At 32.5% G+C, this 13,168-nt stretch overlaps 1 protein-coding gene across 1 annotated transcript; it reads right to left on the bottom strand.

Annotated features, from left to right (window-relative positions):
- Positions 1-2,805: 2,805 nt before the first annotated feature.
- On the bottom strand, positions 2,806-5,472 carry LOC144576205 (putative aquaporin PIP1-2). The gene is made up of 4 exons (XM_078326509.1): positions 4,835-5,472; positions 3,921-4,216; positions 3,700-3,840; positions 2,806-3,131 (listed from the first exon to the last, which is right to left on the bottom strand). Exons 1-4 carry the CDS (start codon positions 5,169-5,171, stop codon positions 3,039-3,041), a joined length of 867 nt encoding a protein of 288 aa, XP_078182635.1. The 5' UTR covers positions 5,172-5,472; the 3' UTR covers positions 2,806-3,038.
- Between the last annotated feature and the right edge of the window lie 7,696 nt (positions 5,473-13,168).

The raw sequence follows: 13,168 nt of genomic DNA, 5'->3' as shown, positions 1-13,168 counted from the left end.
CAAACTTTATTACTATAATAAAAGTGCATTGACGTTTTGGTATTATTTCACTAACTGAGCTGAGGAACCAATGGTTATCTACAAGATAATTGGAGGCAAAAAATTCATGGACCTTTGATTTATTGTGAATTTCGTTGTTTTTGGAATATACCGTTTTGTTTTCTTTATGCAATCAAGGTGTTTAATACAACAAAAAATTCATGGTACTGGTACAATACGGTTCAGTGCTGGTGCTGGTACGGTTCAGTGCTGGTACTGGTACAGTACGGCTATGGATTGGTACTTGTACGATTTAATATTGTTTTCTAATACACTGGTCTTAGAAGGTAAAATGGGAATAATAGAAAATTAATCTTAAATATAATGGATTGGACAAATATGTGAGTTTCTATAATTTTTAAGGATTAATATATAATTATAGATTTTAGAGGGATAAATACGTAAGATTGAAACTTTTGAGGTATATACATGAAATTCCCCCCTTTAAATATTAGTGTCAAAGCAGATAGGATGGTTTGAATCAATACTCAAAATTTGCCAAGGTGGAATGCATTTGCCGATTTTTTTAAAAATACCCAAAACAAAAAATAAATAATTAAAAATAACCAGGTTTTGGACAAAATTTTAAAAATGCCCAAACCGCCTCAAAATTCGGCGGTCCGGAATTTTAATTCCTAACCGCCCCAAAATTCGGCGGTCTGGGCCTATATATACCCCCAAATGGCTGTTTCTCTCTCCTCACAATTCATTTTCTCAAAATCTCACTCTCTCTCCTCCCCACCCGAATTTCTCCTCTCTTTTCTACTCTCTTCTTCTCTCTTCTTCCAATTTGCAAGTAAGTCCCTATATTTTTTTGAAATTTCATTTGTAGTGTAAAAAAGTTGTAGATTAGTCCAATTATGTTAGTAAGGTACCAAAATTAGTATTTTTTTTTAGTTAGTTGAGTTAGTGCTAATTAGTTATAATTATGATTAAATAATTACGGTACCAAAATAAGAACAAAAAAACACTAATAAAAATAACCACAGTTAAACCCCGGAAGAAAAATTTATCGGTTGGGGCTATTTTTGCGAGCTTATATCTCACGTTTTGTTCAGAGATTCTGAATAAAACTTAGCAGTGCTGTTCTAGGATGTTGATACTATATGTCGGTAAATTTTCATGATTTTTGGAGATGTTTTGCTAAGGAAACCAGAGGTGCAAAGTTGGACCCCGGAAGAAACATTCATCAGTTGGGGCTATTTTTGCGAGCTTATATCTCACGTTTTGTTTAGAAATTCTGCATGAAACTTGGCAGTGCTGTTCTAGGATGTCGAAACTATATGTCGGTAAATTTTCATGATTTGTGGAGATGTTTTGCTAAGAAAACCAGAGGTGCAAAGTTGGACCCTGGAAGAAACATTCATTGGTTGGGGCTATTTTTGCGAGTTTATATCTCACGTTTTGTTCATAAATTCTGCATGAAACTTGGCAGTGCTGTTGTAGGATGTCGAGATTATATGTTGGTAAATTTTCATGATTTTTGGAGATTTTTTACCAAGGAAACCAGAAGTGCAAAGTTGGACCCCGGATGAAACATTAATCAGTTGGGGCTATTTTTACGAGCTTATATCTCACGTTCTGTTCAGAGATTCTACATGAAACTTGGCAGTGCTGTTCTAGGATGTCGAGACTACATGTCGGTACATTTTCATGATTTTTGAAGCTGTTTTGCTAAGAAAATCAGAGGTACATTTTATTGCAAAAAATCTAAATATATAAAACAATTTGATTTGCAAAAAACAAAAACAAACAAAAAAATTCGGACCACCGAATTTTGAGGCGGTTTGGGCATTTTTAAAATTTTGTCCAAAACCTGGTTATTTTTAATTATTTATTTTTTGTTTTGGGTATTTTTAAAAAAATCGGATGCATTTGTGTTCACCATGGCACTCTGCACTTTACTTTTAGCTTTTCTATAATCATACATGCGTGGTGCTAACTTAAAAGAAGCAAAAATCTTTTGAAATCTTGTAAAGTCCAAAATCGAATCTCTGGAGATGGATTATGCGGAAAGAACGGTAATAAAGTTAAATCACTATTTGGTAGTTGGTAGAGTTATATTTCTGTTATTATTCTTGTCTTGGAAAACAGCTTCTTTGATCTTAAACCTGATATAAAATAAAGGGATTCAATCTACTCTAAATTCATATCAAAAGGTCCGGCGATGGAGATCAGTTCTATATGTTATACAGAGGACGCACGAACAAAATTGAAACGACAAATTCATCACGAACTAAAAACAGAAGACAAACTCCTGAAATTTAAAGTCGCCATCTTTCTAAAAATTAATTTGTATTCGAAATCAGATGGTCTGAACCGTATAAACTGTCAAATTAATCTAGTCCGTGGGATTTAAAACGGATGGTCCGTTTTATAAATTGTCAAATTCCACGTTGTCTTGCACCGGGACATGTCTATTTAATCTCTCTCATTCTTTCTGGTACATCACATTCCACCTTGACAAAATTCCAAAATGGCAAAGCAGAAACAATACAACCTGCCATTAAATTTTGAAAAGGGAAAAGGAAAAACCAAACACGCCATTCAATTATCATTTACCAACCCTCTCCCCATGTGAGCTTGGGGGCCCACTAGGGAATTATTGCTGTGCTTGTCATGCTTGCACGCGTGTTTAACAGTAATTTTTTTTAATCCGTAAAAAAAATGTCAAAATAATTATAAAAACCAATTTAGCAATAACCATCTTGATCAGGACTCAGGAGACCATATTGCCTGATACAAATAATTGTGCCAAAAACATAATTTAACAAGGATAATATATACTTCAGAACCAGCTAGAGAAAGGTTACAAGCCACCAGAGTTCTAGATAATATAATTTACACAATTGATAGAACCATCATATAGTTCATGGAACCGGAAATACAATACAGCACTCTCAAGGGACCACAACAAAGCCTTGATGATACAAAGGATGATAAGAAAAATAGATGGATATAACAAACCCAAAACGGTAATAGTATTGTTTTTTCTGAATTTATCTGCTCTTGAATGGGATAGCTCTGATCACTATCTGGTGGTACATAGCAGCAAGCGCAGCTCCAATGAAGGGACCCACCCAGAAAATCCACTGAAAATAGATGACAATAAAAGATTATTATTTTTTTTGTCCCAAAGATAAGATATAAAAAGATTAGCACGTTAGATAAGTTGCTAACTAACTGGTTCTTTTCCTTTTCAAGGGTTACTGAAAAACAAGGGGTGTGATGCTATGGCAATTATTATCTTTTGAGCAAATAAGTGTACAAATGTTTGAGATGAGAGTTCAAATGCCTTCATTTTTAAATTTTATAAAAACAAAAATTCTAAAATTTGTGTTAAAATAAAACCATTGGATGTGATTTATATTATTTTCTCTATATAAATGTAAAAATTACTACTATTTAATTTTGTTTCTATGTGAATCAATACAAAATCAACGTTCTGAAATTACCCACATCAGTATACTTTTTTCAAACTCTTGATAACAATTAAAACAAAATTAAAATACCATAATCTTTTACATTCTCATAGAAAATGATGTAGAACACATTACGTATTTTACTTCGAAATTTAAATTTTAAATTTAGAGTTTTTGAAGTTCTAACAATGTGTGTGTTGTTTGTTGGAGAAAAAAACAGTTTAAAATTGCTACTCACCATATCATCCCAAGCATGGTCCTTGTTGTAGATGATGGCAGCACCCAAGCTCCTTGCAGGGTTGATACCGGTACCGGTAATTGGGATAGTAGCCAAGTGAACTAGAAACACTGCAAACCCAATTGGCAGTGGTGCAAGGATCTACATCAAAACATAAAACCCAAATCAGAACACACAAAAAAAAAAGTGAACAAGAAACTGTCAAATAGGCCACCACTTACAGGCACATGAGAGTCCCTAGCACTCCTCTTGGCATCAGTGGCAGAGAAGACGGTGTACACCAAGACAAAGGTACCGATGATCTCAGCGCCCAAACCAGATCCCTTTGTGTACCCATGAGCAACCACATTGGCCCCACCACCTGTGCTCTCATACAACCCCTTCTGGTATCCCTTCACGATACCAGCCCCGCATATGGCACCGAGGCATTGCATCACGATGTAGTAAACAGCCCTTGTCAGAGAGAGTTTTCGGGCGAGGAATAGACCGAAGGTCACAGCTGGGTTTATGTGTCCTCCTGTGGAAATAATAGTTAATTTTAGATTTTCAAGGTGTATTTGTGCAAAAAGAAAAGATGAACACCTTTTAAGCTTAAAGATAATGAAGTATTTTTTTTTTCAATTACTACCTAGAGTTTGGCAAAAGTGTTTTTGTTTTGGATTTTGGTTACGACTAATAACTAATAAATCGACATGGCTTGGTTCCTTAATATGAACAGTTTTAAATATGGGGGAATTTTCTGGTATCTCCCTCAAAACTCAAAAGTTTCAATATTAAATATTTCTCTTCTAAAATCAGTAATTACATATTTATCCATTAAAATTATAAAAACTTACATATACGTCCAAAATATTTGTATAAGAAAAAAGTACATATTTAATATATTATAGAGTTATAATGGATAAATATGCGAGTTTTTACACTCTGGATCTATTACTTCAAACTATAAACCTGAGCTTTATTCCAAAAAAAATTTTAAACCTGTGATCCTTCAGAAAATAATATATTTTCATAGAAGCAATTTGCCAAATGCCTTTGCTCTAACTCTAAGCACCATAATTGCAATACTTGTAAACTACATCACCCCAAGAAGAAAATAAACACCTTTATTACAACAACAAAAAAAGGATCAGACCTGAAATCCCAGCAGTGCAGTAGACCAAAGCGAAGATCATGCCACCAAAAGACCATGCAATCCCTTGGATACCAACAGATTTACACTTGGAACCGGAGTTGTTAACCCCCATCACAGTCAAAATGGTGATGTAAAGAAACAGAAAGGTGGCCATGAACTCGGCGATACCGGCACGGTAGAAAGACCAAGAAACCAACTCTCCGGCCTCAAAGAATGGAGCTGGTGGTGGTTCCTTGTAGTCTTTCCCTTCGTCATTGGTTTGCGCCGCCGTGCCGATCGGTTGCCTCTCAGAGAATTTGTTCGCGCCAAGACGAACATCTTCTTCCTTTCCTTCCATTTTTTGTTCTCTTTTTTGGGTGTCTCCTTTTTAGTTTCTTGGTTTGGTTTTTTGAGGAGAGTAGATGAGAGGAGGTTTCTGAGAGGTGGCAGTGGAGAGGAGAGTGGCTTTATACAGCACAGAGGAAGGGGATGAAGGTTGTTGAATACTTGAATGATTGATGATGTAATTTTCGCTGGGGTCCCCATAAAAGGTGATATTTTTTATTGGATGCAATTCTTATCCATACATCCATCATCATTATATTATTTTGGTGTTACGTTGTTCTTTGGAATGTGCTAAACTTCAAAATATAATTGTTGCGATTCTGGGATGCAATATTATCACATTTTAATTGCCAAAAAAAGTATTATGGCATCTTTACATATAATTTTCCTATCTATTCATATGTGAGATGATACATTTTTCTTCCTTATTTCATGCACTTGATAAATTTGTAGAAAATATCTACAAAATTTGTAGTAATTGATACGCATGCGTATTTTTCATTTAATACATTAAAATGAATTAACTGGGTACTTCTCATTTATCAATAACCAAAATACAAGTATAATTATTCACGATGTGATGCTTAATTTGGGTGAGCACCGCTGTTTTTTTTTTTTTATTATTTTGGAGAAAAGAAGAGTCGAACTCTCGTCTCTTTCTTTATATCTATAGAGAGGAGAGCAAACTCAGAATTTTAGAAATCGCAGTAGTTTAAGATAATTTCTAACCACAGTAGAAATAGGGACTAGGGAAGGTAAAATTTTATTTATGATCTAACAGTAGCAAAAATTTAAACTTCAATGACAAAGATGGGTTAAGATGTTGACAGAGTTAATTTTGCTTCATGCAGCGCATCATTAATGTAGACAGAGTAAGAAAAATTCAAGACTAATACATTAATGAAGCCAAACTAGCTCTGTCAATAGTTTTAATAAAAGTGTCCCAATCTCAGATAAAAACTACCGCACAGCACCGCACCGCAGAGAAAACCTGCGCAGAACCGCAGAGGATACGCTCTCCATGTACAAAGGACAAACAACTTTGAGCCTTAGGAATTATGATATATTTTTAATGTATTTGCCAAGAGAGCCTTGTAGACTTGGCCTGTGATAATTGGGTTGTTTAGGCAGTGTGTTCTGGAAAGAGCATCTGCCAGTCTAGATGAAAGAGCCATTTTCCTGTGTCAGAAATACGTGTGTCTTTTCGTGTTGTTCCCCCCTGACAGTAGGTTAAACCGTTAAAGCATGGGAAAGCCCGACAGCGCATCTGAAGATAACTCGCCACACTGTTTGAAGTTACAGAGGATATAGACTCAACAGTGGGGACCACATGGTCGGTTTGTTTGGTCTTATCCTTTGTGAGACCTTGCTATTGTCTAGTGTTATATTCCATATTTCCATCTGTCAATCACTTTCAATATGATCTCATTCGTTATTACAAGGCCATTTTTTTTTCTTCTCTCCTATTCTCAATTGGTCGTCTACAGCAAATTCCAAAAGATTAGTGTAGAAGATTATACTTAAACGAGAAAAAGACAGGTGCCGATATAATTTTAACATTTAAGCTAGGTTTGATCTCTGTAATTTTGTTCTAATTCATACAATTTCTGCTCACATACCCAAAAAATGTATTTTTAAACAAAGATAAAAGTCAAATCATTCAATTTTTCCTTAAATTGTAAACTTGGCATAAAAATTGTTTGGATTTGTTCAAAATTTTAATATTATGTACGATACAAAAATGTCCGTAATCAATACATATTTGCTGTGTTAATTAAAAAATAATCAGCTAATATCATTCTATTATCAATTAATACAGTAATTAGTCAGCATTTTATTTTATACATTTTTGCCGAAAGATGCCAACAGCATTATCCAGAGCATTCTTTGCAAATTTTATGTCTAACATTTTCTCCAAGTATATTTTATTTATTAACGTCGTGATAAGATTATTACTGAAGGAAATGTTTTGTGAAATTTAAGTTAGTCACAAATAATTAGAATAAAATGTTGCTGTGTGGATGTTGTATATATATATGCATTAGGGTGCAAATGAATTAGGCTAACTACAAATTTCAAATAATCAAGTTTTTTAAAAAATATTTTAAATCGTTTAAGCAGGTTTGAGACCCTATTTTATATTTGAAAAAAAAAATGTTAATTTACCATCTTTCTAAATCTCTTAACTTATGTTTATTTTAATCTTTTGTGACATAGTATTGTAGTATATATTGAACTATAATATTTAAGTTTGAAATCTTCTCGGTAACATTAAATACATATATATATTTTTATAAAAGTGTGTAGCTTCCACCTATTTCATATAGAAACCAAAAACAATTCATACAATAATCAATGAAATATTAATTCCATTGTGCTAAACAGAATAAACGGCTAGGTTACTACAACATAAATTGATTAACTAAGATAGAGGGCAATAAAGGTCATAAGGACTGTATCAGTACAAAACAAATAGCTAAAAATAACTAGTTAGAGCAAGTGGAGCAATTAGTCGATCTTAATATGACTAGCAAGTGAAGAAGAGCTAGGGGAATAAGAAGAAGAGGAGTCAGGAGAGAATTAAAGGCTCTGAATCAGAGGGCAGTGAACCATCATCCAAATCAACAAGCTCAGTTTTGTCTCTCAAGTAGGTTCATAGATCTGACTCCTCTGACCCAAGTCCTTGAGTGTCCTTGGTTATCTAAATCTGACAGTATTATCAAACTGCCTACTTAAAATAAGGGAGAGTAGGACTGGACAAAAAAGCTCGAACTCGTAATTCGCTCATTTATAGCTCGTTTAATTCGGCTCATTTACAACTCGAGTTGGCCAACTCGTTTAATAAATTAGCTGAGTTCGAGTTGACCCCAACTCGCTCATTTATAACTCGAGTTACATAAAATTACATAATATTGGTCACAATAAATTCCAAAATAATCAAAATCCGAATCTCTAGACTGTTATTTGTGCTTTGAGATTCGTGCAAAATATGTTTGAACTTGTGTTGTAATACTATCACTGGTTAAACGAGTTATAAACAAGTTGTGAGCCAACTCGAGTTGACAACGAGTTGGCTCTACAACTCGTTATTATCATCTCAACTCGAGTTGGCTCGCTCGTTTATTAAACGAACCGAGTTTGAGTTGGGGGTAACTCGCTCAAATTCGGCTCATTTACAGCCCTAAGGGAGAGACATCTATAGGTATAATCAATGTTAGTTTAAAGAAAGTATCATCTTATCTAATTTTGCATCAATAAGAAGTAAGTTAGATAATTAATAAATGTGTCTATACTGGTAAGAGTTGGAAGAGAGACATCATTAAAGCATAATTTATTTTGCACTAATTAAATAATCCAAAGAGTGGCAGCTCTAATTAATTTTACTAAAATGACATTTTTTTTTAAGGTATACAGGAGTCTAAAAACCAGATATCTTCTAAGACTGTACAATCATATTGAAAACCATTATGGTGAGATTTATGTAGTATTTAAGAACTAGTTTATTGTGTTTATTTTTAGAGCATAAATTATTTTGTACTAAATAAATAATTCTGGCAGCTCTAATTAATTTAACTAAAAGGATATCTTTTAAAGGTATACAAGAGTCTCAAAACTAGAGATCTTTCAAGACTGTACAATCATATTGAAAACTATTATGGTGAGATTTATCTAGTATTTAAGAACTAGTTTATTGCGTTTATTTTTTGTAGTATATAAGTAGTTATATGTTGTTTTGTTCTCGTGTTATAGGTGCTATTATTATGCCCTATCGTTATTATTGGATAATGATTATTAAGTATATAAATGAATTATATGGACTTTCGAAATTTAGAAAATATATCTTAATTAAAATGTATATTAAGATTTGATGTTCATTTTATTCCGTTTAGAAGTGAAATCATTGAATGATCACTTTGTCGTATTATAATTTCATCGAATGTGTTTTTAACAGTGTTGTAAGAAAGGGTCTTAACAATCGATTAAACGACTGTTTAATCATTAATGGTGGTCAAAATATTACGAATATACTTAACGGATGTCTGTTTGCAGATGAAAACAATTAATTAGTCATTTTTCCGATTAATCGGTCATTTTACCGTTTAATTGTCCGTTTATTTCCGTTTATTCCCGTTTATTACCGTTTATTTTTGTTTATTCTAATTTATTCCAGTGAATATTTATTTTCACATTGATTCTTTTTTTTTCTGTGATAGTGTGTGATAATAAGTTTTATAAATCTTGTATTGTAGTTTTATTTGTGCTTGGGCATACATCCAATATTTTTAATATATGTTTTTCTTCTTACTTACTTTGAAATTGATTAATTCTTTCGTTATTTATATACCATATATTTTTTGTACTTATTGATGTATTTTTTTTAATTAGTTCATATTTATTTATAAAACTAAGTTGTTATTATAAACTAAATTTAGTGATTTCATATTGGAATGTTTCATTTCTTTCAAATAATATGTTATTAGCATTTGAAAAAACTTAATTCTTGATTTTTTTTTCATTAAATAAATGTGCTACTTACACATGTAAAGTGCTTATGCCTTGAGAAAAAATAAGCGTAGTTTCATGTTATAATAATAGAAATAAGTTAAATTAAATTTATTTGATAATTTAATGAGTTAAATAAATTAGATATATATACATAAATTTAATAAAAACGTTAAATTGTCCTCATAATTATGGTTAATCGATCGCATACTGATTAATCGCTTGGTGGTACTCCGTCCGTCTAACGACCGCATACCGTTATTTACAACACTGGTTTTAAAAGCATGCTAATAATGTAAATGATCATAACTTTCGTTAATGTGAGAATTAGTTTTTTAGTAAATTTGCCTTTAATCTAATAACAAGGGTAAATATTGCTTGAGGCCACTAAACTTTGTCATTTGTCACGAATTGGTTGCTCAAGTTTGATTTGTCTATTTGTAGTCACTCAATTTTGTCATTTATTCTAATCAAGTCACTCTATACTTTTATGTACAAAATGCTAACAAAATATGCTCATTATGTTAGTATTTTGGACAGAATATGCTCATTCCGTTAGTATTTTGAACAAAATGAGTATATTTCATTAATATTTTGGACATAATGAGAATGTTCCATTGAGATTTTGAATGTAAAAGTATAGAGTGACTTAATTGGAACAAATAACAAAGTTAAGTGACTAGAAAGAAACAAATCAAACTTGAGTAACTAATTTGTGATAAATGGCTAAGTTTAGGGACCTCCATTAAAATTTACTATGATAACAAAGATAATATTTTTTTTATATAAAAACTCACATATTAAAAATCAGAATATAAAATCTCTCGTAAATATTAAAATAAGTTGAGTGATTGGACGCAATTTACTCGTAAAACTTTTGTTACTGCGAAAATATTGAGGTGATAAAAAAAATCAACGGTTCAAAAATTTTCATGTTGGTTGATATGTCTTGTCCTGTCTTAAGAAAAGAGCTCAATTTCTTTGGTTTTACTTAGTGTTTGGTAAACGGGCCAGGCTGGGCGGTCCGGGCAAAACCCGGGTACGGGCACGGGTAGCCACAGTCACGGGCACACGGGCAAAACGGGCCGGGCATCACGGGTTTTTTTTTCAAAAATCCTGCCCTGCCCGTTTAATACTCGTACCCGTCACGGGATCGGGGGCAGGACGGTCCGGGTACGGGGGACCGGGCGGTCCGGGACTGGATCCGATTTTTTTTATAAAAAAAACAAAAATAAAAAACAAAAATAAAATAAACAAAAATAAAAAAACAAAAATAAGAAAAATAGAAATAAAAAACAGAAATAAGAAAAACATAAATAAGAAAAACATAAATAAAAAAACAGAAATACAAAAAAAACAGAAATAAAATTCAGAAATAAGAAAAACAGAAATAAAAAAACAGAAATAAGAAAAACAGAAATAAAAAAACAGAAATAAAAAAACAGAATTTAAAAAACAAAAATAAAAAACAAAAATAAGAAAAACAAAATTAAAAAAAACAGAAATTAAAAAACAGAAATTAAAAAACAGTATTTAAAAAACAGAAATGGGGGAATTTGGGTTTAAATTTTGAATTTTAGACCAAAAGTAAAAAAAAAAAAAAAATCTGCCACGGACACGGGCGTCACGGGTACGGGTTACGAGAAAGGGGGTCCGGGTTCTCACGGGTATTTTCCCAAAAAACCGGTCCGGCCTGTTTAATACCCGTGCCCGTGTACCCGTGCATACCCGTGGCACGGGCACGGTTCGGTCGGGACACGGGCACGGGCGGACCGGTCCGGGTTGAGCCCCCGAGGGCATTTACCAAACACTAGTTTTACTGTGATATTTAAAGAGGTAAGATCATATTTGCAATCTAAATTAATATAAAATTATATCATATTTTAAAAACTAGAGTACTGTCTTGCCGATTTTTTTAAAAATACCCTCCAAAAAAAATATTTTATTAAAAATAACCAGATTTCAGCCAAATTTTTAAAAATAGCCAAACCGGGCCACGGAGAAAAAATTCGTACCCCAAAAAAAAAAAATTTAATTTTTTATTCCGAGCGCGGATATTTTCTCCTGCCCGGATTTTTTTTTTTTTAGAGTTTGGAATTTGGAAAATAATGTTTTTTTGGAATTTTTTGTCCAACTTTGCACCTCTGCTTAACATATTAAAACACCTCCAAAAAGCATGAAAATTTACCGACATGCATTTTTGACTTCATAGAATAAGACTGTGAAGTTTCATACAAAATCTCAAAACAGATCGTGAGACATCGGCTCTCAAAATTTGCCCGAACTGCTGAAGGAGTGCTTCTGAGCCCAACTTTGCACCTCTGGTTAACATATCAAAACACCTTCAAAAATCATGAAAATTTACCGACATGCATTCTTGACTTCATAGAACAAGACTGTGAAGTTTCATACAAAATCTCAAAACAGACCGTGAGATATTAAAAAAAAAAAATACAAACTCATGTTTCCTAAAATACAAACAAATTATGGTTTTATTTTAATTTTACAAAAATAGTTAATGAGCTCATCATTGACTCCCAAATTATTAAAAAAAAGCTCTAAATGAGAGTTTGTAATAGACATCTTCATAAAGAAAACGGATACCGTCCTCATCTAAATGAAACATTTTATAAATTCAGTCTCTAGGAGAATACTATATAGAACAAATTACATTCCTTAGATGTTCTTTCGAAGAAAAAAAATGGCTCACAAGATCTTAACGCTCCATCTAAATTGGATTATCTCAGTAGGTAATAGTAATGCACAACTGATCTCATATGCATATTACACAATGGTCCGCATTATGGACTCTTTATCTTTATTTATATAGTCCAAACAGTCGATCTGAACAATTCAACATGATCTTCATGTGAAAATATATTTGGACACCAAATTTTACATTTGTTATAATTTTTTACTATTATTTTAGATAGGTACAAAAATTAATTACCGCCATTCACAAACAGTGTTTTTTTACCTATCTAAACAAATTCTGAAAAAAAATGTTAAATTTGGTATGCAAATACATTTTCATAGAGAGATCATTTTAAATGGTTTGGATCGACTATTTCGACTTGGAATAGAGATATGAATCCATAGCACAGGTCGATCTGTAATATGCATATTATCATAGCCTCACTCTTTTAATAAATATGCACATCCCTAAACTTTACAGTATAGCATTTTACTAAACTTTACAAGGCAATTAATCAACCATGTGAGAAATAAATCAACCATCTCAGAAAAAATGCACAATTACAAGTCAATTTTACTAAATTTTACAGGGGCAATTAATCACGCAGGAAAGCACAAATGCTATACTATAATTCTTCACAAATAAATCAAACATGTCAGAAAAAATCCATATATTCCAATATATAATGTGTAAATCAACCATGTCAGAAAAATCAACCATGGTAACCCCACATGCATACTTAGTGCAATACCTAACTGAGTAGAATGAGATCTGAGTCGTCAGTTATAATCTAGCACGAATCTGAATACACA

Source organism: Carex rostrata, chromosome 25 (assembly GCF_964058835.1).
Source record: "Carex rostrata chromosome 25, lpCarRost1.2, whole genome shotgun sequence".
NCBI classification, from domain to species: domain Eukaryota; kingdom Viridiplantae; phylum Streptophyta; class Magnoliopsida; order Poales; family Cyperaceae; genus Carex; species Carex rostrata.
The sequence above is the reverse complement of the archived record's forward strand: the minus strand, read 5'-3'. Positions and strand labels throughout refer to the sequence as shown.

What these genes read in the sequence shown, in the direction of transcription:
- LOC144576205 (XM_078326509.1), bottom strand. Translation starts at nt 5,171, where the DNA reads ATGGAAGGAAAGGAAGAAGATGTTCGTCTTGGCGCGAACAAATTCTCT. An exon ending in CTGCACTGCTGGGATTTCAG is followed by an intron (nt 4,217 to 4,834) that starts GTCTGATCCTTT and finishes TTATTTCCACAG; the next exon opens with GAGGACACATAAACCCAGCT. An exon ending in ACCATGCTTGGGATGATATG is followed by an intron (nt 3,132 to 3,699) that starts GTGAGTAGCAAT and finishes ATCTATTTTCAG; the next exon opens with TGGATTTTCTGGGTGGGTCC.